Source organism: Enhydra lutris, unplaced genomic scaffold (genome assembly GCF_002288905.1).
Source record: "Enhydra lutris kenyoni isolate GAN:26980312 unplaced genomic scaffold, ASM228890v2 scaffoldscaffold82, whole genome shotgun sequence".
Lineage (NCBI taxonomy): Eukaryota > Metazoa > Chordata > Mammalia > Carnivora > Mustelidae > Enhydra > Enhydra lutris.
The window spans coordinates 4,449,352-4,474,195 of NW_019154166.1; the positions used below are offsets into that span (position 1 = coordinate 4,449,352).

Below are 24,844 nucleotides of genomic sequence, written 5' to 3' on the forward strand. Positions count from 1 at the left end.
TTACTCTTCACTTATGACTTTCGTGTGGACCTCCCGGCTCTTCACCCGCAGCTTGTTGACCTGGGACTCGGCAATGTCAGCCCTTTCCTCAGCCTCCTCCAGCTCGTGCTGGAGCTTGCGAAACTTGGCAAGGTTGACATTGGATTGTTCCTCCTGAGAAGAGAAATGTATTTCAGAGAATAAGAAAATTCGGCATTTTCTGATTCTCACTACCTTTGTTACTAGAAGCAGCTACTGGATTTACTTTGTAAATGAGAAAGCAAAGTTTCTGTTATTTGATCACGAACTTATTTGGGGCAAGGCATCCCACATTGTTGACTCTGAATGAGTGGGCTCATGAGGGACCCTGCTCAGTCTCTCTCACTTGAATCCCTTCCTGGCCAACTTAAGATGCTGCAGTGACGTCAGGGAGATCAGAGCTGCAGGAATCTGAATCTATGAGACAAGATTTAAAAAGTAGGCATGGTGATAGTATTGGGTGCAGAGAACCTTAAGGAAAGTTTCTGAATTAATAAGATGAGAAAGGAGCCAAATGAAAAAGAAATATTCTGATGGATTTATTGTGAAGTCATCTAAAAGTCATCTAACAGATTTATTGTGAAGTCATCTATCAGACTTCAGAGCCCTCCTTTGTGCAGCCCCTGTGAGCACTAGAGATGGCTAGGAGTGGTAGAGTGTTCTAGATAGGGAAGTGGGTTGTAACCAAAAGACATTTCTATACTAACATGTCTGGAAAATTGCTGAAAGAGGTCTCAGAAGAAATGCACTTAGATCTCTAAGGATCTGGTAATTACTGGTAAAATTTTTTCATTCCAAATATTCATTTTCATACCTAATTTTATACTCTTTTGCCTTAAAGAAAGGCTCTTAAATTCTATAAACCTCAGGCTCAACAAAACCTGGACCTTTTCCTGAACTTTTCTCTTTTATTATGAAGCTACTCACAGCCACTTCAGCTTGTCTCTTGTAAGCTTTAACTTTGGTTTGTAATTTGTCCACCAAGTCCTGCAGCCTGAGAACATTCTTGCGATCCTCCTCAGTCTGAAATGAAAGAGGTAGCAAATAGCGTTGTTGGTTTGAAAATGCCTCATTATTTTTATTTTCTTGAGAGCAGCAGATCTGAGAAATATGGAAAGGTGGGTCACCTGGTAAGTTAGTTCCTTCACTCTCCTCTCATGCTTGCGAAGACCCTTGATGGCCTCAACATTGCGCTTCTGTTCATTTTCAACCTCATTTTCAAGCTCCCTCACCTGGAAGAGAACAAAGGCTTTTAGCAGTTTGGCTGTAACTAGCTGTATGAGCAAGTTGGGAATTGAATGAAGTGATGGGGACCCACCCTGGCCTCCAGTTTCTGGATCTGCTTCTTCCCGCCCTTCAGGGCCAGCTGCTCAGCCTCGTCCAGACGGTGCTGCAGGTCCTTCACCGTCTGCTCCAAGTTCTTCTTCATGCGCTCCAGGTGGGCGCTGGTGTCCTGCTCCTTCTTCAGCTCCTCAGCCATCATGGCTGCCTGATGAGTGGTAAGACAAAACCAGTTGAGAGAGCTGAACGAGCACATCAGGATTCAGATTTGACCACCACCGTGCTGCCCTCCGCTCACATCAGTGATGGCCTTCTTGGCCTTCTCCTCTGCATTGCGGGCTTCCTGGACAATGTCCTCCATTTCTCCCTGGATCTGGGAAATGTCTGTCTCCAGCTTTTTCTTGGTGTTGATCAAGCTTGTGTTCTGTTTCAAATTAACAAAAAAAGAAAGGAAAGCACATTTAATTACATTCTATTTACATTGTCATTTTGACTGTTGTATACAGGCAAAAATTCTTGATCTAGGAAAAATTCAGAATAAACACCAAATCAGAAGTTGACTCTAAGTTATGCCTTCTTTTCTTTTTCTGAAATTCTTCTGGGTAAAATGTGATTTTATTTTAATTTTTTTTAAAGATTTTTAAAAAAATTTATTTATTTGACAGACAGAGATCACAAGCAGGCAGAGAGGCAGGCAGAGAGAGAAGAAGGGGAGCAGGCTTCCTGCCAAGCAGCGAGCCCGATGTGGGGCTCCATCCCAGGACCCTGAGATCACAACCTGAGCCAAAGGCAGAGTCTTAACCCACTAAGCCACCCAGGTGCCCTAAAATGTGATTTTTGATACCAAAGATGTTCGAATATTACCAGTGGCTGCTTATAAGCATGAAGCACAACCCTAACCCAAGAAAATATTTAAAGTGCGGTATCACCACACAGCTCATGGAAAATGGATGATTAATTTGTAGTTGTTCATTCATGTTTGGTTGGCTTTATATTTAAAGGGCATAAGTAGCATTGTTATAAAAAATGGACCAAGAATCTGTTATGTTTTGGAAAGCTGATAGTATTTGAAATATTTAATCGATTCAGCATACTAAAAATGAGTAAGAAAGATGTTCTGTTTTCATATGAATTTAAAATTATTTGTAGTTTAACATTTCCATGATGGCTCTTTCCTTATAATCTTTAAAAAGTATGGCACGTGTGGCATGGAACACTGGGTGGGGTGCATGAACAATGACTTCTGGAACACTGAAAAGAAATTAAAAAAATAAATAAAAATTTTAAAATATATAATAATGTTTATTATAAAAAAATAGACTATACAAATCAACAAAACAAGAGGTAAGGAATGCTTATTGTACTCTCCCTACTCAGAGATAACCATTGATAACACTTTGTTTATTCTTCTGGATGTTTCCTATGTATTTTTAACAAAAGAAAGAGATCATGTTTTATATACGATTTTTTAAAAGATTTTATTTATTTATTTGACAGAGACAGAGCATGGGAGGGGAGGAGGTCAGAGGGAGAAGTAGACTCCCTACAGAGCTGGGAGCCCGATGCGGGACTCGATCCCAGGGCTCTGGGATCATGACCTGAGCTGAAGGCAGTTGCTAATCAACTGAGACACACAGACACCCCATATACTATTTTTAAGTTGCTCTTTTCATGGCAATAAATGCATACTAAATGACTGCTTACTAACCTTGTGAGGATAATATACTGCCATTTATTTGGCTCATCTGTTATAAACAACAGGGGCTGAGTAGCAGTAATGATGGACTCTGTGAATTTGAACTGAAGAGTTTCTTTCACGTAGTTAGCTTCATGTGTATACAGGATACACAAGAATAACTTGGTGGCTTATCCTTTTTCCTCTGTTTTATTTCCTTATGTATTTGTAGCTTAGAGTTGCAAAGGCAAGGTGGCCATTAATATCATATATATGGTTATTAGTAGATGGCCTTCTGTGCTTTTTTTTTTTTTAAGATTTTATTTATTTATTTGGCACAGAGAGAGAGGGAGAACAAGCATAAGCTGGGGGAGCAGTGGGCAGGGGAGAAGCAGGCTCCCCACTGAGCAAGGAGCCCGATGTGGGGCTTGATCCCAGGACCCCGAGATCATGACCTGAGCCAAAAGTAGCCGCTTAACCGAATGAACCACCCAGGTGCCCCTGCCTTCTGTGGTTTTTAACAAAAGTTTCTAGAACTCTAAATTTTTTTCGAATCAACATGATGATCCCAGGCCATAAATATACCCGTGAACTGGTCAGGGCCAGTACGTCTTAGTAATACTCATTTTCCAGAACTTCAGAAGGGACCCTTGCCAAGGTTTCTTTATTCCTTCCTTTATAAACAAGCTCATCCCTTCATATACTCTTCATCGGCAGGGTGTGCATTTGCTCAACCAGAGTCCTGAACCTCACCTGGGTGTGCAAGAGTTGCACACGCTCACTGGCATCCAGAAGCTCTTGCTCTGCCATTTTCCTGCTCCTCTCTGTCTGCTCCAGAGTGGCCCGCAGCTCCTCGATCTCGGCCTGCAGCAGGTTGGCTCTGCGCTCCACCATGGCCAGCTGCTCTTTAAGGTCATCTTGGCCTCTGATGGCATCGTCCAAATGTAGCTGAGTGTCCTACACAGAAAGAGGCAAAGGCGCTTACTTGTGCTTCCATTAAAGTGAGTACAAATTGGGTCATGTACACACTTTGTTCTCAATAACTTAGAGTATGATTAAAGAGGGAAAATCTGCAAGTCCCTTTATTTTTTTTTTAAGTTTTTAAAATTTATTTCACAGAGAGCACAAGTAGGGGGAGCAGCAGGCAGAAGGAAAGAGGGAGAAGCAGGCTCCCTGATGAGCAAGGAACCTGATGTGGGGCTCGATCCCAGGACTCTGGGATCGTGACTGGAGCTGAAGGCAGAGGCTTAACCCACTGGGCCACCCAGGAGCCCCTGCAAGTCTGTTTAATGACAAATTATTTGTAGCCTAGGGTAACAGGTCTACTCAAAAGAACAGGATGTTATATTTTAGAATAACCACGGCTAAAGTTACAAAATATTAGAGCAGGAAAGCATCCTCAGAGATGAGCTAGTCTAATGATGTTGTTTTATGTATATTAAACAAGTATAGAAATGTATATTTAAAAATATACATGTATATGTTTATATACATTATGCAGATGGAGTTCGTATAAATGATTTGTGGAGTGTCTTCTCTTCAGTTGACAAAGTGAACTTTGTCTTAGACTTTCCAGATGTAAGCTGTTCTTTAACTGTGTATGTGAAATTTTCATCTGATTACCATATTATTTAGATTTATGGCATATAAGTCACACAGTTACACCCAGACAGCATGACACTATGTGTGTTTATCCCAGTGTACCTTGAGTATTCCTTGTGTGTTTCTTAGATTCTTTATTGCCTCTGCAGCCTGGCGGTTGGCATTGTTCAGCTGGATTTCCATCTCATTGAGGTCTCCCTCCATCTTCTTCTTGAGCCGGATGGCATCATTCCTGCTCCTGATCTCAGCATCCAGGGTGCTCTGCATCGACTCCACAACCCTGATGTGGTTTCTCTTCAGCTGGTCGATTTCTTCATCTTTTTCAGCAATTTTCCGGTCAACCTCAGATTTCACCTGGTTTAACTCAAGCTGGATGTGAAGGGTTTTGCTCTCTTCATGCTCAAGAGATCCCTTTAAAAAGGCAACATTTAGGTTACTCTTGGCTTGCAACCCTCACAGATCTTCCCTGCTATAATCGGAACCTGGCCCCTGTACTTGGAAGGCAGGGAGAAGAACAAAGAAAGAGGCGGGCCACTCCAGCTTGGTGGTGGCAGCTTTATAAGAGGAAGGGAACTTACGTGAGAGGCTCACCTTGGGTGGTGGGATCCCCAGATCCACCCACCAAATTTTAAAAGGTTACAAAGAGGCCTTCAATAGATTTAGTCACATATACCGTGTAGGTGTTCTCAACACCAAACCACTGTCTCAAGACTATGTCTTTTGAGCAGTCTTTGGGAGTGGAGAAGGCAGGTGGAACTCACATTCCTAGGATAGGGGGACATTCAGCCATCCTGTCTTTCTGATGGTGATTTCCTCCTTGTTACCTAAAGAGCTGTTGTTTGTTTTGCACAGTATGATGGTTTCTTGAAGAAGGCATTAAGAAAACCAGAAACTTTCATGCATCTTAATTTAGCCTGTTTGTTCTGCATTCCCAAGACACAATTCAGTATTTCTCACTGAATTACATGAGTTATCCCCTGCAGCTCTGCAACATGGTAGTTGCTCTCAGTTGCTATGAATTTTTCAGTTTATTTATAATGCCTAAGTGAGCAAATGGAACGTGTACCTCGGCTTCCTCCAGAGCAGCCTGTAGCTCACTCTTCTCTTGATCTATTTGTTTCTTCACTTTCTCCAGTTCATGGATATGCTTTCCCCCTTCTGCAATCTGCTCCGTCAGGTCTGAAATCTCCTCTGTAGGTTAATAATAAAATACCACATTCAGTTGAGAAAAACGAAAACTTGAAAAGACGTCTCCCTACCGTTTTTGAAGTAGAATGGTTAACAAAGACTCACGCTGTAAGTTCTTGTTCTCTCGCTTGAGGGTTTCAAGGTGATCCAGGGATTCCTCATAGGCATTCTTGACCTTGAACAGCTCATTGCTGAGCTCACGGGTCTCCTTCTGGGAGGCTTCAAGTTCAGCCTGAGTTTCCTCGTACTTTTGCTTCCACTCTGCCAGGACCTGGAAGTACATCAGAACTAAGCCTCTGTAATCAAGAATCAGGCCTCTTTCCCCCAGGCAGCTGGTTATCGTGGGCCACCTTGTCAAAGTTCCTCTGCTTCTTGTCCAGGGCGGCGCAGGCCGCGTTAGATCTCTCCACATCCAGCATGAGGTCCTCCACTTCATTCTGGAGCCGCTGTTTCGTCTTCTCTAGAGAAGCACATTTGGAATTCACAGCCTCCACATGTTCCTCAGCATCCTGCAGACGCTGGGCCAGCTTCTTCCTGAAATGTTGGCCAGTGTGAGTGACCAGGAGCAGATTCAGAGATGCCACAGTGAACTTTATAAAGCTGCTGACTAGGAAAGCATATTTTCCCCAAGAGTCTTTGCTCCTCTGTCCACAAATTGTTAAGGTTTTCTAAAATGTCTTATCGCTACCCATTTTGTCTCTGTAATGTAGTTTTCCTTAGTGAATTCTTAATCTTTATGTCAGGGGTGGTTAAATATATCCATGAGACATTTTGTATGCTTGGTGGTGGTGTCGGCATGCATGAAAGAGACAGAGAGAGAATGAATGAGCCTCTTTGATTATCCAGCTGTGGAAACCACCATCTCGTCCTTATAGACCAGTGCATGTCCACTGGAGAATGGGCCAGGGCTACAGCCCTCCCTGCATCAGCTGAGTGAGCCAGGTGAGGACATGACCACTGTGAGCTGGAGGCCTGTCATCAAAGCATGCTGGCACTGGATAGTGGCGTTAAGCACTTTTTAACACGGTCCTCTTCATAAATGAATCTGTGGCCCAAAGTGATGCGTATGAGGTCATATGATTATGATTAGTCAATCACTGACTCTCTGGGTCTGATGCCCTAGACAGCAAATGTTATTCCAGAATTATATTTCCCAAATACCCTCCAAAGTTGTACTGGTTCCTTCACCAGCTCACACTTATCTGTAGTGTTACCTCTGCAAATGCTCACCAAACCCCTTCATTCTGTTTAATTCTAGCAACTGCTGAGATAAATGCAATTTAGAGAAGCTTCCTTCCCTGGGAACATAATGATTATTTCCCTTCCGTTTGTCACTCCCATGAGTTTTATTCCATAAGAAGCATGTGTAATTAAGTGAATCAGTTTATTGATACTGGTTGTTAGTTAAATGACAGAGTGTGATAGTCTCATTCTGGACTTGTAGATAGGGATAAACTGATTATTGTTAATTATAACATTCATAATAATGTACCAGATAGTCTCACTCTCTCCATTTTTCCTTATATTGAAGGAAATTAATTCTACTTAATCCATAAAGTATATGTTGATAATTTTTAATTCATTTTGGTGGAAAGAAATTTAAGATATCTTTGTAATAGACCAAAATGCAGGGAGAGCTGTGGTCTTGGCTCATTTTTCAGTGGATACATGACTGGTCTGTAAGGAGAAGATGGTATGGTGGTTTCCACCACTGTAAAATCAGATAGGCTGAAATTTTCCTCCTATCTTTTTTTTTTAAAGATTTTTAAAATTTGTTTTTTATTTGACAGGCAGAGATTACAAGTAGGCAGAGAGGCAGGCAGAGAGAGGAGGAAATAGGCTCCCTCTGAGCAGAGAACCCAATGCAGGGCTTGATCCCAGGACCCCGGGATCACGACCTGAGCTGAAGGCAGAGGCCTTAAGCCACTGAGCTACCCAGGCGCCCCTCCTCCTATCTTTATGCCTGAAATATTCTTTTTTTTTTTTTAATTACTTTTCCTTCACTGCCTTTAAACTTTTCTTTCTGCGTCCATCATTAAGAGCCCATACTTGGCCTCTTCCAGTTCTTCCGTGCGCTGGATGGCATCCGTTTCATATTTGGTCCTCCACTGGGCGACCTCGCTGTTGGCCTTGGACATTGCCCTTTGCAGCTCAGCCTTGGCCTCCTGTTCCTCCTCATACTGTTCCCGCAGCAGGTCACAGTCATGGCGGGCTGACTGTAGGGCGTGGGCCAAGGCGTTCTTGGCCTGGACCAACCAAAAATTGTGCATTGTACATTTATGTTCTGGTCACTGATACTCTGTAAGTGAAGTTCAATAGCATGTCACACTGCAAAGTTCAAGTGACTGAAAGTCTCAGAGAATTCTCACCTTAGACTCCTCTTCCAGCTGCTTCTTTAATTCCTCAATCTGTTGTGTAAATGCTTGTTTGCCTCTCGACAGCTGAGACACCAGAGCTTCTTTCTCATCTAGCTGTCGTGAAAACTCACCTGTGAAAGACAGAACGTGAATGGTTTAGTTCTGTCGTCTAGGTGAAGACTAAGAATGTGATAATATAACTCTTACTTCATGATGAAAAGAATAACTCAAAAATTTTGATGTGGTTGAGAAGGTTATTTTTTGCTTTTGCAAAAATATGAGCTTTGATATTTTAGGATTTTCTTTTCCTTCCTTCCTTCCATCCCTCCCTCCTTCTTTTCAAGTAATGCTGAGGTAGCAAAAATCTCCTCAGCCCAGGAAGCTTAATTTTCTTCCATTATAGCTTATAAGCATCCTTTTTACTGTCTCTCAATAAAAAGAAGAAGGAATGACAAATGATGACAAATGGGCATGTGTGGCTTAAGAAATGATGGGTGTTCAAGAGGTGTCCACAAGTGGAGGCTCACCTTTCTTTTTTTTGGCTCTCTGCGTGCTGGCTGTGTGTGCCCACTGACCTGATTCTGTGTGTAAACGAGCCTTCTGGGCTGACAGCTCATTGATGAGGCGTTGCTGCTCCTCTTCCTTCGTTTTGACTTCACTAAGCTGGTCCTCCAGGGTGTGGCACATTTTCTCGAGGTTTCCCTGTGGTGGAAAGTAGAAAACAGGGAAAGATGATACATTTTTATTTGTAAGTCTGAATTTGGACATAACTACTTGTGGGAAGGAGCTGAGTTGTATTTAATTCTCTAGCCACTCCAAAGCCCTGCACAGTGTCTTGGAAGTAGAGACACATAATTTGGGCTACATAAATAAATGGTTATGAAAACCAGATTATTGTCTTTGGAAAACATGAACATCATTTAAATTCTGCATCATGTGGAGTATGGTTTTTAGAGAATTCTTTTCTGAAATTACATTTTTTCATGGTTATAGTGACAAAAGATAACATGATTTCTACAAATCCAATAGGAAGACCAAAAGGATTCATTTCAATATAGTGATTCCTAGTAGGCATAACAGGAATAATTTTATTTAATTAATTTTTTTAAGATTTTATTTATTTATTTGACAGATAGAGATCACAGGTAGGCAGAGAGGCAGGCAGAGAGAGAGGAGGAAACAGGCTCCCTGCTGAGCAGAAAGCCTGATACAGGACTCGATCCCAGGACCCTGAGATCATGACCTGAGCCGAAGGCAGAGGCTTTAACCCACTGAGCCATTCAGGCACCCCAACAGGAATAATTTTAAAGTAAGATAACATTATAGCAGCAATGTCCACAATAGCCAGACTATGGAAGGAGCCCAGATGTCCATCGACAAATGAATAGGTAAAGATGATGTATACACAATGGAATACTACTCCTCCATCAATAAAATAGAAATCTTGCCATTTGCAGTAATGTGGATGGAACTAGAGGGTATTATGCTAGGTGAAATAAGTCAATCAGAAAAAGACAATTACCACATGATCTCACTCCTGTGTGGAATTTAATAAAACAGGATCATGGGGGAAGGGACGGAAAAATGAGATGAAATCGGAGAGGGAGACAAACCGTAAGAGTCTCTTAATCATAGGAAACAAACTGAGGGTTGCTGGAGGGGAGTGGGGTGGAGGGATGGGGTAAGTGGTGACGGGTATGAAGGAGGGCACGTGATAGAATGAGCGTTGGATATTACATGCATCTGATGAATCACTGAACTCTACCTCTGAAACTAATAATACATTATATATTAATTAATTGAACTTAAATTTAAAAAATAAAATGAGGTAACATTTCAAGTTTGCACAGTTAGATCTATTCATCTGTAGACTCTAATTTTGAATCATTGCAAATAGAATGAAGGAACAAGTTCACACAAACCTTGGCTTTGGAGACTGTCTCCATGTTACTGGCGAGGTCATCGATCTCCATCTTCATCTCGCTCTTCTCCTTCTCCAGCTTCTGCTTCACCCTCTGCAGGTTGTCTATCTGCTCCCCAAGCTCGGCCACGCTGTCCGCGTGCTTCTTCCTCAGGGTGGCTGCTGTGGCTTCGTGCTGCAAGGTGGCCTCCTCCAGGTCCCGGCGAAGTTTCTGGAACTCGGCCTCGCGCTTCTTGTTCATCTCGATCTGGGCAGAAGTGGCCCCGCCGGCTTCCTCCAGGCGCTCGCTGATCTCCTCCAGTTCCCGGGAGAGGTCAGAGCGCTGCTTCTCTGCTTTGGCTCGGGAGGCCCGCTCTGCCTCGATTTCCTCCTCCAGCTCCTCGATGCGGGCCTGGGGGTGACACATCAACGTGAATGCCGACTCATGACAATTTTGATTCCTGGAATGCACAGAAGAGGTGGGGGGTCCGACTCACCTGTAACTCCTTGATCTTCTTCTGTAGCTGCATCGCAAGGGCCTGCTCGTCTTCAATCTTGCTTTGCAGATTGCTCATTTCAAACTCTTTCCTGTTGGAGGAGCAACACATAAGCTCTCCATCAGTTCTCTTACCAGTTTTCTTTCCCATGTACGGTGGAATGTCTTTATACTGCTGTGTTGAGAACGTGAGTAGTACATGTTTTTACAAGTCAATAACGTACCATTTTCATTAAATAAAAAAGTCAAATATGTTATTTTTTGGTTATGTACTCCAAAGTAATAATTTAGAGATCTTTAAAACATTTATTTCACCTGAATTGACAGATAACAAGCAGGTTACTCACTTTTTGAGTTTCTCGTCAAGTTGCTGCTTGTCATTTTCTACATCCATTGTGGATTCTTGGGCCAACTTTAGGTCTCCCTCCAGTTTCCTTTTGGCTCTTTCTAGCTCCATGCGGAGTTTCTTTTCTTGTTCCAGAGATCCTTCAAGCTAAATGTATACTGGATTTTATTTATTTCAGTTCTAAGGCATTGAGCCATATGTGACTAGCCATTAAAGGTACACAGGAGAATTTTAAAAAATACACCAAATAGCATGGAAATTTTAATTATTGTTTTCAAAGCCACAATGAAAGACTTATGAGCATTATTGACAGTTGCATGTCGTAACTGTTTATTTTATATTGAGAGGAAATACTGTGTTTTTCACACTTACATCATCCACTTGCTGTTCTAGCTTGGTTTTAGCCTTGGTCAGGGTGTTGACTTTGTCCTCTTCTGCCTGAAGATCATCCAGGGTCTGCTGGTGGGCCTCTTGGAGGGCCTTCTTCTCCTTGGTCAGCTTTGCGATGGTTTCGTCCAGACCTGCCATCTCTTCCGTGAGGTTTTTCACCTTAGATTTGAACAGATTATAGAAATGTTAATGACATGTGTCATCTTGGTGAAAAAGAAGCGTAGGACAGTGTGGGCCTGAGATGGAAAATGGAGATAAGAAGTGAAGCCAGGTCTACTTCACTGAAAAGTGTGGGGGATAAAGGGTAAGATAAATAGAAATGGTGAAGACTAAAGAGACATAAATATGACAGCACTTTCTTTCATATTCAATAACTTTAGGATTAAACTTTTAATTAAAATACTTCAGTAACAAGCTAGCACTTATAAAGAGTCTAAAATGGATCATGATTGTACCTTGTTCTCTGTGGCGTGCTTCTCCTTTTCAACCTTGGCCAGCGTCAGCTCAAGGTCATCAATGTCTTTCTTGAGCTCTGAACACTCATCCTCCAGTTTCCTCTTCTTGGCCGTCAGCTCAGCATTGATCTCCTCCTCATCCTCTGCCCTCTCAGTTAGCTCCTTGATCTTGGCCTCAAGCTGGATTTTGGTTTTAATCAGCTGGTCACATCTTTCCTCTGCATCAGCCAAGCCATCTGCTTCCTAATGGAAGAAATGAAACAATTTCATTTATCTAAGCTATCTCTGCAAACACACTAATTTATTAAAAGGTGGATGCTTCAGAGCACCTGGGTGGCTCAGTCATTAAGCATCTGCCTTCGGCTCAGGTCATGATCCTAGGGTCCTGGTATTGAGACCCGAATCGGGATCCCTGCTCAGTGGGAAGTCTGCTTCTCCCTCTCTCACTCCCCCTGCTTATGTTCCCTCTCTCATTGTTTCTCTCTGTCAAATAAATTTAAAATAAAATAAAAAATAAAAGGTGGTACTTCAGTGACTCAATCAATTTGGTCAACACACTTGCCAACTTTTTAACAGTCTACTGTACAAAATGTTAGTAATTTTAATGTGCTAATTATAATAACAGATTTTCTTCAGCTATCCATGTGTGGAAGGTCAGATTAGGGAAACTAGCCTTTTGGCAAAATCTGTACCTGTACTACTTTGGAAAAGTCGCTTATTAATTCTAGGACTCTGTTTCCTCACATTCGAAGGAGTTGGTTAATTTAGCTTTTTCCCTGACCTTGTAAGAAAAACATAACTTCTATTTATGCACACAAATATTAACTAAGGAAAGGACAGTCTCATCTAATAGAAGGATCTATAAAGGAAGGAAAATGTCCATAGACATCTTTTTTTTAAAGAATTTTATTTATTTGGGGTGCCTGGGTGGCTCAGTGGGTTAAAGCCTCTGCCTTCGGCTCAGGTCATGATCCCAGGGTCCTGGGATCGAGCCCCACATCAGGTTCTCTGCTCAGCAGGGAGTCTGCTTCCCTTCCTCTCTCTCTCTCTCTCTCTCTCTCTCTCTGCCTGCCTCTCTGCCTATTTGTGATCTCTGTCAAATAAATAAAAATAAAATCTTTAAAAAAAATTAAAAAAAAAATTTCCTGAGATCACAACCCGAGCCGAAGGCAGAGGCTTAACCCACTGAGCCACTCAGGCGCCCCCATAGACATCTTTGTGACTGTGCTCACCAATGACCATGCTGCATATGAATGTGGATATGAGCATACACAGAATAATTGGTGACTTTGCACCTATTGCTTTTTTAGGTCTGAGTCTTAGTGTTCTTGAATGACAATAATAGTGCATGTTTTAGTGGAAACCATTCATTCAGAAACCTTAAGCTAAAACTTTTTCATAGCCACTCTCACAAGGTCTGGAGCATAAGAAAGGGCCGAACTGTGCAGTGGATGACACTCACAGATTGAACTTGGAGCTGCAGGTCATTTTTCTCTTGCATCAGAGCTACCATCTTCTCTTCAAGCTCTTTCCTTTTTGCTTCTGACTTCGCCAGTTCTTCCTTGGTCTTCTCAAACTCTTCCTTCATGTTGGCCATCTCTTTTTCTGTCTCTGCACTCTTGAGGAGCGGCTTGATCTTGAAGAACAGGTTCATCCAGGGCCAGTGCTTGACGTTCATGAAGGCGCGGACGTTGTACTGGATGCAGAAGATGGACTCTCTGTAGGAGACAACAAAGACGCAAATAAGGAACAATGTGGACAATGACCATCACTTAACAAAGTAATGACTATATCAGATTCAACCATGAAAATGTGGAGAATGGGGACTTGGACTTGTTCCCTCACCTCCTCTCCATCATCTTCTTGAATTCCACCCTCATCAGGTACCCTCTGCACACAGCTTGGATGCGTGTGATGAGTTGAGCCAGCTTTTCATCTCGCATCTCCTCTAGAGTTCCCAACAGGCCAGCTTTAAAGAAAACCTTGCCAAGGAACAAGCTAAATATGTTATTTCCACTCATGAGAAAGTCCAAAGGTGATGAAATTATGGTAGAGATTTAGGTTGATGGTACCTTGGTATGACCGAATTTGTACTGGGTGTGGTCGATGTCAATAGACCCTAGGAGTTTCTCAGAAGCCTTCTTACTGTCAATAAACTGACCCTCTGGGATAGCACTTGCATTTAGAATCTTGTATCTATCAGAATACAAAGATAAAAAAAACATGGTCTTCCTTTTTACTAGAATTGTTAGTAGCTATCATTGAAAAAACGATAGACTGAGTTTTAGAGAAAAAAAATTCCATTAAAACAGTCCAGCAGTGCTTTAGGTGAACCTTGGGAAAATAGATGTAAAAAGTTACGATAATAATAAAGCAAGCCATCATTCTTCTATGATCACCTTTCAAATACATTTCAGTTTTCAAGGAAAAGTTAAAAGATGTTTGAACTGTGTGGGGATACTCCTCTAGGCTAGCACATTGAAAGGGGGGAGTAATGAGAAACCTCTGTTTGAAGTCTGCATAAAGGATCCTGCTTGGGAACCCCTTCCTGCAGATGCGGATCCCTTCCAGCACCCCGTTGCACCGCAGCTGGTGTAGGACAAGTTCATGCTCCATGGCCCCTGGGGGAGAAAAAAAGACACGTTTTCTATATGATAGTCTAATGAGAAGTCACATTGGAATCTTACTTGGATATCATAAATGTCTTACCAGGAGTTTTAGTTTCATTGGGAATGAGACAGCGTACAAAGTGGGGGTGAGTGCTCCTCAAGTTGGTCATCAGCTTATTTAAATTCTCCTGCAAACCACATGAAAAGATTTGAAGTCATTTTTTATTGCATGAGAGTCCCTGTCAATGATCTGTAGTGAATGTGCCCCATTTCCTGAATAAAGTAAATGTAACTGACTACAGGGGCTGCTTTTAAGAGAGAGTTTGATTTCATGTGAAATGTGCTCCACTCTAGATTTTTAGATTTGGAGTTTTAAGGGTAACTGGTTCATTAATTGTAAAGTTTGAACCCACATTATGGATTTTCTTCTTGTTAAATTTTTCCTAACACATTTTTCATTTTCCTTTGTACAACACTGCTTTTTTTTTTTTTTTAGTTTCGTCAAAGTTTTTTTAAAGTTACAATAATTTAATTTTGTTACAGAAGTAGTCTTTTGGCATTCAAGAATATACTGTACCCTGAAAAGGGCTGACACTGTCTGGAAAGAAGAACCCTTCTTCTTGGCACCTTTTTTCCCACTGCCACTTTCTGAAAAATAAAATAGAAAAATTAAAACTATTTGCAGCAACTTTAGAAGCACTATCCACAGGTATGAGGACTGTCAAAATTCCTTCTGAAATTTAAATTTGCACTTGTTCACTTGTATCATTCCTGTATTTTCTTTCTGTATCTTTCTGCCGACTATAGATTAGGAAAATAGAAGCACTGGCTCACATTATAGGTATTCAGGAAAACAACGACAGTAAAAGAACTGGATGAAAAGGGTAGATGTGGGGGAGGGATGGCACTCCTCTCCTCCAAACCAGCAAAGTATGTCCCCTGAAAGAAGTACCCAGGAGACAGAGTAGTACTGTCCCCTTAGTGCACACGGTCCCAGAGAACCTAGTTGCATGCTTGCTATCAGGTCATTGGGCCTCTACCAAGCTGCAGGAAAGTCCTGCTTTCTATTTGCTTGTGCTTCTATACTGTTATGTGCACATTGGGTCTTAGGGGATTTAGGAGAACAGAACTTCCAATTCCTCAAGCACTAGTGCCTTGACAAAGGATTTCCTTATCTCCAGATTAGCTGGATCCTCAAAGGAACCAATACTACTAAAATAGTAGAAATGAGCTCTATGATCTCGAGCAAGTCACTTAACCTCTGAATCTGTGTTTCCTCATTGGTGAAATGAGGCCATGGACAAAAGGATCCATAGTATCAGCTTCAGCTCTGAAAGCTTATAATCATAAGACTGTAGCATACTAATTAAATACACTTCCTTTCATTAAGTCTATATTGGCCAGTATTTTAACTCTGGGAACATACTAATGATATTAAGAATGACCTGCTTCAGCACTTTGTCCCCCAGCAAAGAGGAAAGCCAGAGTCTTCATGCCAGACTTCTGGTACAGCCCGACCACGGTCTCGTTCAGGGGGTCCTTGTTCTTGTCCAACCAGCCGGCGATGTTGTAGTCCACGGTGCCGGCGTAGTGGACCAGAGAGAAGTGGGCCTCGGCCTTGCCTTTGGCAGGCTTGGGCTTCTGGAAGTTGTTGGACTTCCCCAGGTGCTGCTCATAGAGCTTGTTCTTGAAGGAGGTGTCTGTGGCCTTGGGGAACATGCACTCCTCTTCCAGGATGGAGAAGATGCCCATGGGCTGACAGTAGGAAAAAAGAGATGATAATAATGAGTTCCTCAAAAAAATATGCTCCAATAGTTTATGTACCTAGTGGAAACCTGAAAATGTTCCAGAAGAATGGATGATAAGATACTGAATAAGCACGATCTTTATTATCTCTGCTACTGAAATGTGAAACAGTCATGTGCCATGGACATATGGGAAATATGTTTGCTAGAAAGACTCAGTTAAAAAAAAAAAAAAGAAGCCCATCTGTACCATTTGGCCAACTTTATGTTCAGAGTATAAAATTAAATTCCAAAACTACCATTTCAGAGCTGAATTCTTTATCCTGTAAACGTATAGATCTAAATACTTTCTTACTTCCTGACAATGTAGCTTCCTCACCTCAAATCTAGACATGACAAAAGTATGAAGAGAAAAATTATGGATAATGATTAAAAATTATCCATCCCCAGGATGAAAGAGCTTCTCGTGTTGTGTCATTAGAAATCTTTGTACTCTGAGCCGTTTTCCCCCCACGGTGGAGTTAAGTGATGATAATTCGGTTTTGCTTTGTAAGCAGATTGCCTCCTTTCAATTGCAAGTTTGATAGGAAAGACTGATAGAAAATCCAACGTTGATGATTTTGCTTCAGTCACAAATTGTCTCAAAACTATTTCGATGTTCCAGGAACTGAGTGCCATGTCATTTTCATGAATAGCAGAGATAGTATGTTACCAAATTAAAATTATTTTCTTCAGATTGGGTAGACCTAGTCTGATGTGATACTCTCATCTTTCTTATTTTTATGAATTTTGGCACGCGTGTCTGCAGTTTCCATAGAAGGCAGTTGTGTTTGCTTTTCCTTTCCCCCTGCTTAGGGTAGTGTTCATCTATAACCATATACTTTATTGGTATTCACAGTTACGGGATGAGTTCCCAATATGCATTTGAAAATCTTTAATGATTGCTTGATGAATTTTAACATATTCAACACTAACAGAATTATTGCCCCATTTCCTTGATAAAGGAGAATTCAGGGTTCGTTTTCCAGGGAAGATTGTAGAGAGGTCTGGTATTTATTCAGTAGTTATCAGAGTCTTAATGCCTGCAACAACTGAAGAGCTACCCTTCCAGCCTGGAAGACATCTTGAAACATTCTGCCTTGATCTCCATGAAGGATGATCCGTGCATGACACACCATCATGGAATCGCCAGGATCAATGGCAGTGCTCAGAGGACTAGCTGCAGTTTCATTCCTTACTTCTGTGTACGTGAGGGAGAATGAAATTCTAAGAGGGAGAAATGTGCATCCCTGTGTCTGTGTATGCATTTGTAAGCACTGCAGACATTTTTCTATGAGAAGCTATTCCGGAGTACCGACACATCACTTGTGACACACCAGACAACTGATCAGATCATGAGCCTGTCATCAAACACCACTGCTTGTTCTCTGAGAACTGGGATTGCAATTAAGCATATGAAGGCGGACAATTTGTGTTTCATGTCCTGAAGGCTTGAAAAGTCAAACAGACCTTCTCGATGAGCTCGATGCAGGCAGCCAGGTCCATCCCAAAGTCGATGAACTCCCACTCGATGCCCTCCTTCTTGTACTCCTCCTGCTCCAGCACGAACATGTGGTGGTTGAAGAACTGTTGCAGCTTCTCGTTGGTGAAGTTGATGCACAGCTGCTCCAGGCTGTTGAACTAGGTGTTGCAAAGAGCAAGAGTTGGAGTGAGTCTGGAAAATCCAGTGGGGACTCCGCAGAAAAGACACAAAGTGGAAGGGCCTTAAGAGGCATTTCTTCAAACAACTCACGTCAAAGATCTCAAAGCCGGCAATGTCCAAGACCCCGATGAAGTACTGCCTGGGCTGCTTGGTGTCCAGCTGCTGGTTGATGCGGGTGACCATCCACAGGAACATCTTCTCGTAGACAGACTTGGCCAGAGCGCCCACCGAGTTGTACACCTTCAAGAACAGTGGTAGTTTGGCTTTTCGAATTGAACACAGTGATGGAGCCTTAGGTCTCCTGTGGCTCAAACAAATCTTAGGAGTTAAGTCATGCTTACCTGCTGCACAGTCTGGCCTTTGGTGACATACTCGTTGCCAACCTTGACCCTGGGGTAGCAGAGGGCTTTGAGCAGATCAGCAGAGTTCAGGCTCTGGAGATAGGCTGCCTTGTCAGCAACTGCATGAACGAGATGAGAACAGTGAAACTGACCATAGCGTACACAATTTAAGGTGGGAAGGGTAATGACAAAGAAAAAGTTTTGCTTGAAAAGGAATATGTGTAAATGTGACGAAACCATTTGTCACACTAATTTTAGTCCTTTTTTTTTTTTTTGAGAGGATAATTTGGAACTTAGGGAATCAATGCTCTGTATGATATTTAAAATATAGCTAAAGTAGACCACAGATAAAAATAATTTGAGAAAGTCTAACCTAGAGGAGGAGTGATAGGAAAATTCTGATCTGTTTTTTTTTTTTTTTTTTCTGACAGTGCATGTGGGCATGTAAATTATTGACTGGAATAAAAAAGGTCTTAATCAGATCGTAAATACTAGCTTACAGTAAGTCAGTGAAAATTGGAATGGGCAGAAATTACATCTCCACAAATCTTCACAGTCATTTAAAATATGCAGTGTGTCATTTCTGTCCTCTAATACTTCTCCCCACCATCAGATAGGTCAAGAAAGTGAAAGCTTGGCCCCTGACTTGAGGACCTGATGGTGTCAGTTCAGTCAGCTGAAAGATGTGAGCAGGGAGCAGTACCTTCAGTGCCGTCGGGCTCAGCCTGCTCCTCCCGCTGCTTCTGCTTGAACTTCATGTTCCCGTAATGCATCACGGCGCCTGTGAGCTTGTAGATGGCCACCTTTTCATCAGTGCTGAAACCTAGGATGTCCACAGCCCTCTGTGGAAAGATTTGAATTTAAATATGCTTCCACTTATCACCATGGCAGATACCCTCAGGACACTGGGCCCTCCCTCCCCTGCCTTCTTATGATATCTTGACTAACACTTTGGTGTTTTCAAAAGGTAGTCCTGTTCTTCAGCTCTTTATTCCACAAAGCATCATCAGTAAGTATGCGTCGGTTTCCCATTGAGTCCTGTGGGCAGTGAAGATCTTATGTGACCTGTCCACACTCACCCAAGACTCAGAGCCTTGGCTTTGGATGCCAAGGTTGACACTCTTCCTATTTCTCTGCATTAGCCGGGCCTTGCTCCACAGGTTTCTTATCTCATGGGTTTCCTTTGCTTCACAAATCTGTTTGCCCCTTTTCCTCCTATGTTGTCCAAACCTAATCCTAGCCTGCCTCCCCGAATGTGATGGATGCTGTTGGAAAGAGAGTCAGAGGGGAAGAGCAGCGGTGCTTGAGTTCTTCCTTCTCTGATATCAGGTCACAGCTCAGCAGGCCATGAGATGCCTGGCAGTGAACTTCACCTGATCGTTACTCATGCAGGGAAGAGACATTTGTGAAAAGAACTTCTTTTATTGAAATTATTGTTGTATATTTTTTCTCTACTAGATTTTGATCACTTTCTTAGTTGCCCATGCTAGGCTTTGCAAAAGCTCATGCAGTGGAGGCAGACATCAGACAAGGCAGGGGGAGTTTACCTATGTAACTTTCTCTAGATTATTTACCCTCAGTTCAGCTCACTGACTCAAGCTATTTAAAATGCTCAGAGATTAATAAAGTCTGGGAACAAGATTATGATGCTTTTTTTTTTAACCTCCAATACTAGGGGTTATTTCTCAGCTCCCTAACTCTTTTGGACTTATCAATAATAATGAAGTAAAGCTGGTAAAAGCTGATATTTATGAGATGAAGGCACACAAATAGTTTATAGACTTTTTGAAAATAGTATTTGAAAAGAAGAAGTGTTTTTGTAAGCAGCTCTTAATCCTATATTGGGAATGTTAGGATATTCCCACTGGTATTAAATTTAAGAATAATCAAAGATGGTTGACTATTCAGAAATGGAAAAGAAAACTTGAAATATGTATAAAGTATATGTATAAAGAAAATAAGCCAAAGAGTAATGATCCTCTAAAAAAAAAATCTGTAGTTCCAAAAATAAAAGTAAAGGTTCATGGAGGCCAAAAAGAGAATTTTTGAGGTTAAAGAATCAATTTCTTCAAACACTGCAAAGATGGGGGAGGGGAATACTATTAGCCCCGGAGTGACATTTGAAACAAAATTTGTGCTTACATCTGACTATAGAGGAACTGTGCAAATCATCATGTTCTGCTATAAAAATCTTAAAGTATCATATGTCTTTTTTCCCAGATGTCTTTTTTATTGGATATAGGGTCTGACAAAAAATAAGAGAAACATCACTATTGGAGTACAAAAATTGATTCAGAGGGCCTGTGAGGGGGGAAAAAAAAAAGAGCCAACTAGCCAAGGAATGCCTAAGACTTAAGATTTATTACAGACATTTTGAGCTTCCTAGGGTGGAAGGTGGGCATTGAAATACCCTGTAATTTTATTCCAAGAGTAAGGAAGCCTGAAAAGCAATATTGTATATTTACTGTCTTTCTGCTAATGCTGTTGACTCCATAGAGGGGAGTGTTGTATAGTGCAAAATGAATTTACTTCTTCCTGTTCTGTACCTGTTACTTACATCTGTGGCTAGAAGCTCTTCCTGGTCATCAATGCTGGGCACTGTAACTTCACCTTGACTGACAAAAGCAAAGTCGTATGGGTTGGTGGTGATCAGAAGCATTTCTGTACACATGAAAAAGAACAAGTATAGACAGAATTACTTTGGTTATCAAAAACACTTTAGAGGGACTTTCAGAAAAAGAGGCTTTTGTTCTTCCTTGGTAGAAAAAAATCATGGATACTTCTTACCAATAAGTTCTGGTTTCTTGTTGGACATGATTTGATAAAATATGTGGTAGCTTCTTTCAGCCTTTAGCTGGAAAGTAACACGGGACTTCTCCAGGAGATCTAGAAAGTCAGATTGAGCACACTTAAAAGAAAAGGCCACAATGGAAAATTAAGCATTTGAGAAGTTGACACAACATAGATATCACTATTTTCACTATATAACCCCCCCAAAATATTTTTAATCACTAGTGTTCATTAACTTACATGTTTCAATATCTGCGGAAGCCAGTTTGCCTGTTGCACCAAAATGGATCCTGATAAATTTACCCTTAAAAAGGCAAAGGAAGACTTCTTTTTACATACTCAAAGGCAGACAAATATTTTCTTCAGTTATGGACTAGGTGGATGGGAAAGATGCTGATACCACAGGCACAGAAACGTCTGTGCTGGTCCTCACCCGAAAAGGAGGACCAGAAGACTTACAAAGCGAGAGGAGTTGTCATTCCTCACGGTCTTGGCGTTGCCAAAGGCCTCCAGTAGGGGGTTGGCACTGATGATTTGATCTTCCAGGGTCCCCTTAAGAGAAATGAGTAAGACAGATAAGGAGACCCTGGAAAAGGTGAGATAACTTTCCATCAGCTTCCTCCCCTGCACCCTTCCCCTTCACAATATTCTGTAACTTTGGGGTAAGGCTGGTTGGCTTTCTCTTTCTTCGTTTCTTTCTTAACACATTTCTTTTTATAATTTAAGATTTTTTACTTGAGAAAGAAGGAGTTTTTGAGTAGGGGTTTCTAAAGTGAGTAGAAGGAAGACAAACAGAAGGAAGGGTGACATGGCCTTGAGTTCTGTATTGCTCAGGCTCATTTTTTCCCCCTTGTAATAAATGGTTTGGAGAACTTCTGTCTGTTGCATCTCATAGGCAACACATCTCATCCTCACAGCCCATCCAAGAGTTATCTTCTAAATTTTGACATCACTTGCAGTTGGTTGCTATGGCTCTGAAGTACCTTGGTCAAATTTTTAGAAGCTTAGGATTTCTTCTGTCCTGGGATGAATATCATACCCACCTGCATTTTGCCAGGAGTAGATTCCTCTTTTTTCTTCTCTCCAGTAATTGCAATTGTTGCAAAGTACTGGATGACACGCTTGGTGTTCACAGTCTTCCCTGCACCAGATTCTCCACTGTTGAGTCCACACAGAGGAAAAGTCAGAATCTAAGTAACCACTACAGTGATCAAAAATTCAGCAGAAAGAAAGGCATGAAATCTACATACGTAATCAGGATTGACTGGTTCTCACGATCTGTGAAAGAAATCGGAGATAATGTTGAAAAATATACTTAGCACATATATTTTATAAACTCAGAGTTGTCTTTTAAAGCTCCTCCCCCCCCCACAAACTATATCTATTGTTACTTTGATTTTTTACAATTTTCTTTTTAAAATAAGTGGCAAAAGATGTGCTAATTAGTCCATGTGTTATACTCCTGTTACCTTTAGTGTGATAGAATATGTAATGAATGCACTATTTCACTGTACTACCCGTGGGAATGACTTACCAATATCAGATGAATACTAGTTCCATGTTCCATTTTGTCACTTGGTTCATAGTTCAAAATCATGTTATTAGTGTCCGATCCAAAGTTTTGTGTAGTAATTGGGATAACTTGTACTGTAAGCTTTCAAAACTTTCTTTTTAGGAGAGGTGATATATTAGCTATAATTAAAATACATAGTTCATTCCTAAATTTGGATTAATTTTGATCTGGAATTAGCATTAGTTTGGGTTGTAGCATAGAACTCTAAGCAAAATTCTCTCTGCTTTTGAAACTGATCCATTTTACTCTTTTTTTTTTTAAAGATTTTATTTATTTTAGAGAATGAGCATGCATGGTGGGGGGTGGGAGGATCAGAAGGGGAGGGAGTGGGGAGAGGAAAAAAATCTCTAGAAGACCCCACTGGTGTAGAGCCTGACTCAGGGTTTGATCCCAAGACCCTGAGATCACAATCTGAGTCAAAACCAAGAGTCAGACACCCAACAGACTGAGCCATGCAGGTGCCCCGGTCCCTCTTATTTTAAATATATTTCCCTAATTTTATTATATTACACTATTAATCATATTAGAATACTATCATTATACTGTTATTATTACTATTATGTTTGTGCTGAGCATTTTATTCTCCAGGCACTGCCTCTGTGTCTTCTGTGTTATCACTCTACATGTACTTTATGAATAGCTCTGCAGACTGTAATTATGGACTCACTGACCCGTCAGCATGAACTGGTAGGCGTTGTCTGAGATGGAGAAGATGTGGGGCGGGGCCTCCTGGCGCTTCTTGCCTCGGTAGGCGGCCACCACCTCGGGGTTGTAGACCGGCAGCCACTTGTAGGGGTTCACGGTGACGCAGAAGAGGCCCGAGTAGGTCTGTGGGAAATGACAAGGTTGCTTTGTCTGCAGTCACCTCATTAATCTGCCTTGGAAATACTGCTTTATGTGCCAAGTGAGAGGGACCCAAGCACCGTGTCCGTTCTCCTAGGGTTTAGGACTCTCATTCCCTGGCCGCCTCCCACCCCCAGGAGCTCTACACAGTACGCTTACTTCTGCTTGCACATGGATTCTGCACTAAGCACATGGCTTTTTGCTGCACAGTGTCAAGTACATCAGAATTCACAATACTAACCCAATGATTAGTCTTGAAATTGTAGTAGCCAAATTGGAAAGTAGTCTTGGATTGGTTTTGGCTAACAGTTCATGGACTTAAGTTAGTGAAAAGTAAAAAGAAAAAGGGGACGCTCACATAGATCATCCAGGCTGCATAACGTTCTTTGAGGTTGTACAGCACGGCAGGCTCGTGCAGGTGGGTCATCATGGCCATGTCCTCGATCTTGTCGTATTTGGGAGGGTTCATGGAGAAGACTTGATCTTCCTTAACTGTGACAGTCTGTTAAGAAAAGAAGGAGCTGGTGCATGTCAAACTAAGTAGGAGAAAGGATCAGTTATGTCTTACTACCCCACTTTGTGTTACTTACAGTCCCTGCGTCGGTCTTCACGGTCACCTTCCCCCCTTCCCTGCTCTGCACCATACTTTTCACATAGGACTCCTTAGTGTCCACCACAAAGACAGAATTCTTGGCGTCAAAGGGCCTATTCTGGGCCTCAATGCGCTCCTTTTCAGACTTTCGGAGGTACGGAGCTGCCTCCCCAAAAATGGCCATCTCAGCGTCGGAGCTCATGGCTGGGGCTTATTGGCAGCAGCACAGCACCGGGGTACCTGGAGGACAGAGACAGAGCAGGACAGTGACCCAGGGTGAGGGTGGACGTTGTCCTGTTGATTTCACACTCCTGTGCCTCATTGGCCTGGCCCATTTCCTCAGCCCTGCCTGTAGGGATCACACCTATGTCTTGTGCAAAGGTGCTAAGAGATCGGATCAAGGATTTCAAAGCCTTATATTGGGGGAACTTAATTCTTGTGATGTTGTAAGGCTCTGTTCCATCCTCTGTGCTGTGAGCCTTTGTAGATGAGTATGAAGGGGTTTGAGTTGCAGTCATCAGGGTTCAGGATGCCCAAGTGTGCTTAGAATCTTTTCTTTTTCTCCTTGCTTTGCCTTTTCTTTTTCTACTCCCCCTTCCCACTTTTTTTTTTTTGACATTCCAGTGATATAAAGAAATACAAAATAACTGTTTATAATGGCTTTACAACCTGAACCTATTTTAAAAACTCAGATATTTAGTAAAATTTTTCTCCTGGCCCCAGTTTTTAAAATCACGTGGATAAATTGGATGCAAGTATTATTAAAATTGGATGGATGAAAGGTACCTTTGTTTATTCAGGATGCAGTCCAGATTGAAAACACTTAATAAGCACAAATAAACCCCTAGTTTAGGCGTAAATTGTTTATGTATCAAGTAATAAAGCAAAAAGTAAACGCAACAAAAGTTGAAAATCTAACAAATGATTTGTCCTAAGTCAAA

At 41.7% G+C, this 24,844-nt stretch overlaps 1 protein-coding gene across 2 annotated transcripts; it reads right to left on the reverse strand.

Annotated features, from left to right (window-relative positions):
• On the reverse strand, nt 1-24,105 carry LOC111161154 (myosin-4). Of its 2 annotated transcripts, none has more exons than XM_022524684.1 (38): nt 23,902-24,105; nt 23,670-23,813; nt 23,140-23,296; nt 22,146-22,173; nt 21,946-22,053; nt 21,355-21,451; nt 21,136-21,199; nt 20,893-20,991; nt 20,663-20,766; nt 18,809-18,947; nt 18,106-18,224; nt 17,855-18,004; nt 17,572-17,742; nt 15,763-16,072; nt 14,895-14,965; nt 14,418-14,505; nt 14,212-14,329; nt 13,781-13,904; nt 13,554-13,690; nt 13,171-13,426; nt 11,709-11,951; nt 11,236-11,412; nt 10,865-11,010; nt 10,519-10,609; nt 10,044-10,433; nt 8,697-8,823; nt 8,134-8,252; nt 7,814-8,010; nt 6,115-6,298; nt 5,870-6,035; nt 5,643-5,767; nt 4,679-4,987; nt 3,728-3,931; nt 1,598-1,723; nt 1,337-1,507; nt 1,146-1,250; nt 946-1,041; nt 1-153 (listed from the first exon to the last, which is right to left on the reverse strand). In XM_022524684.1, exons 1-38 carry the CDS (start codon nt 24,103-24,105, stop codon nt 1-3), a joined length of 5,817 nt encoding a protein of 1,938 aa, XP_022380392.1. The 2 variants fall into 2 exon arrangements, with proteins under 2 accessions (XP_022380392.1, XP_022380391.1); XM_022524683.1 differs by having other exon boundaries at nt 21,355-21,447; nt 21,939-22,053.
• Nucleotides 24,106-24,844: the final 739 nt, after the last annotated feature.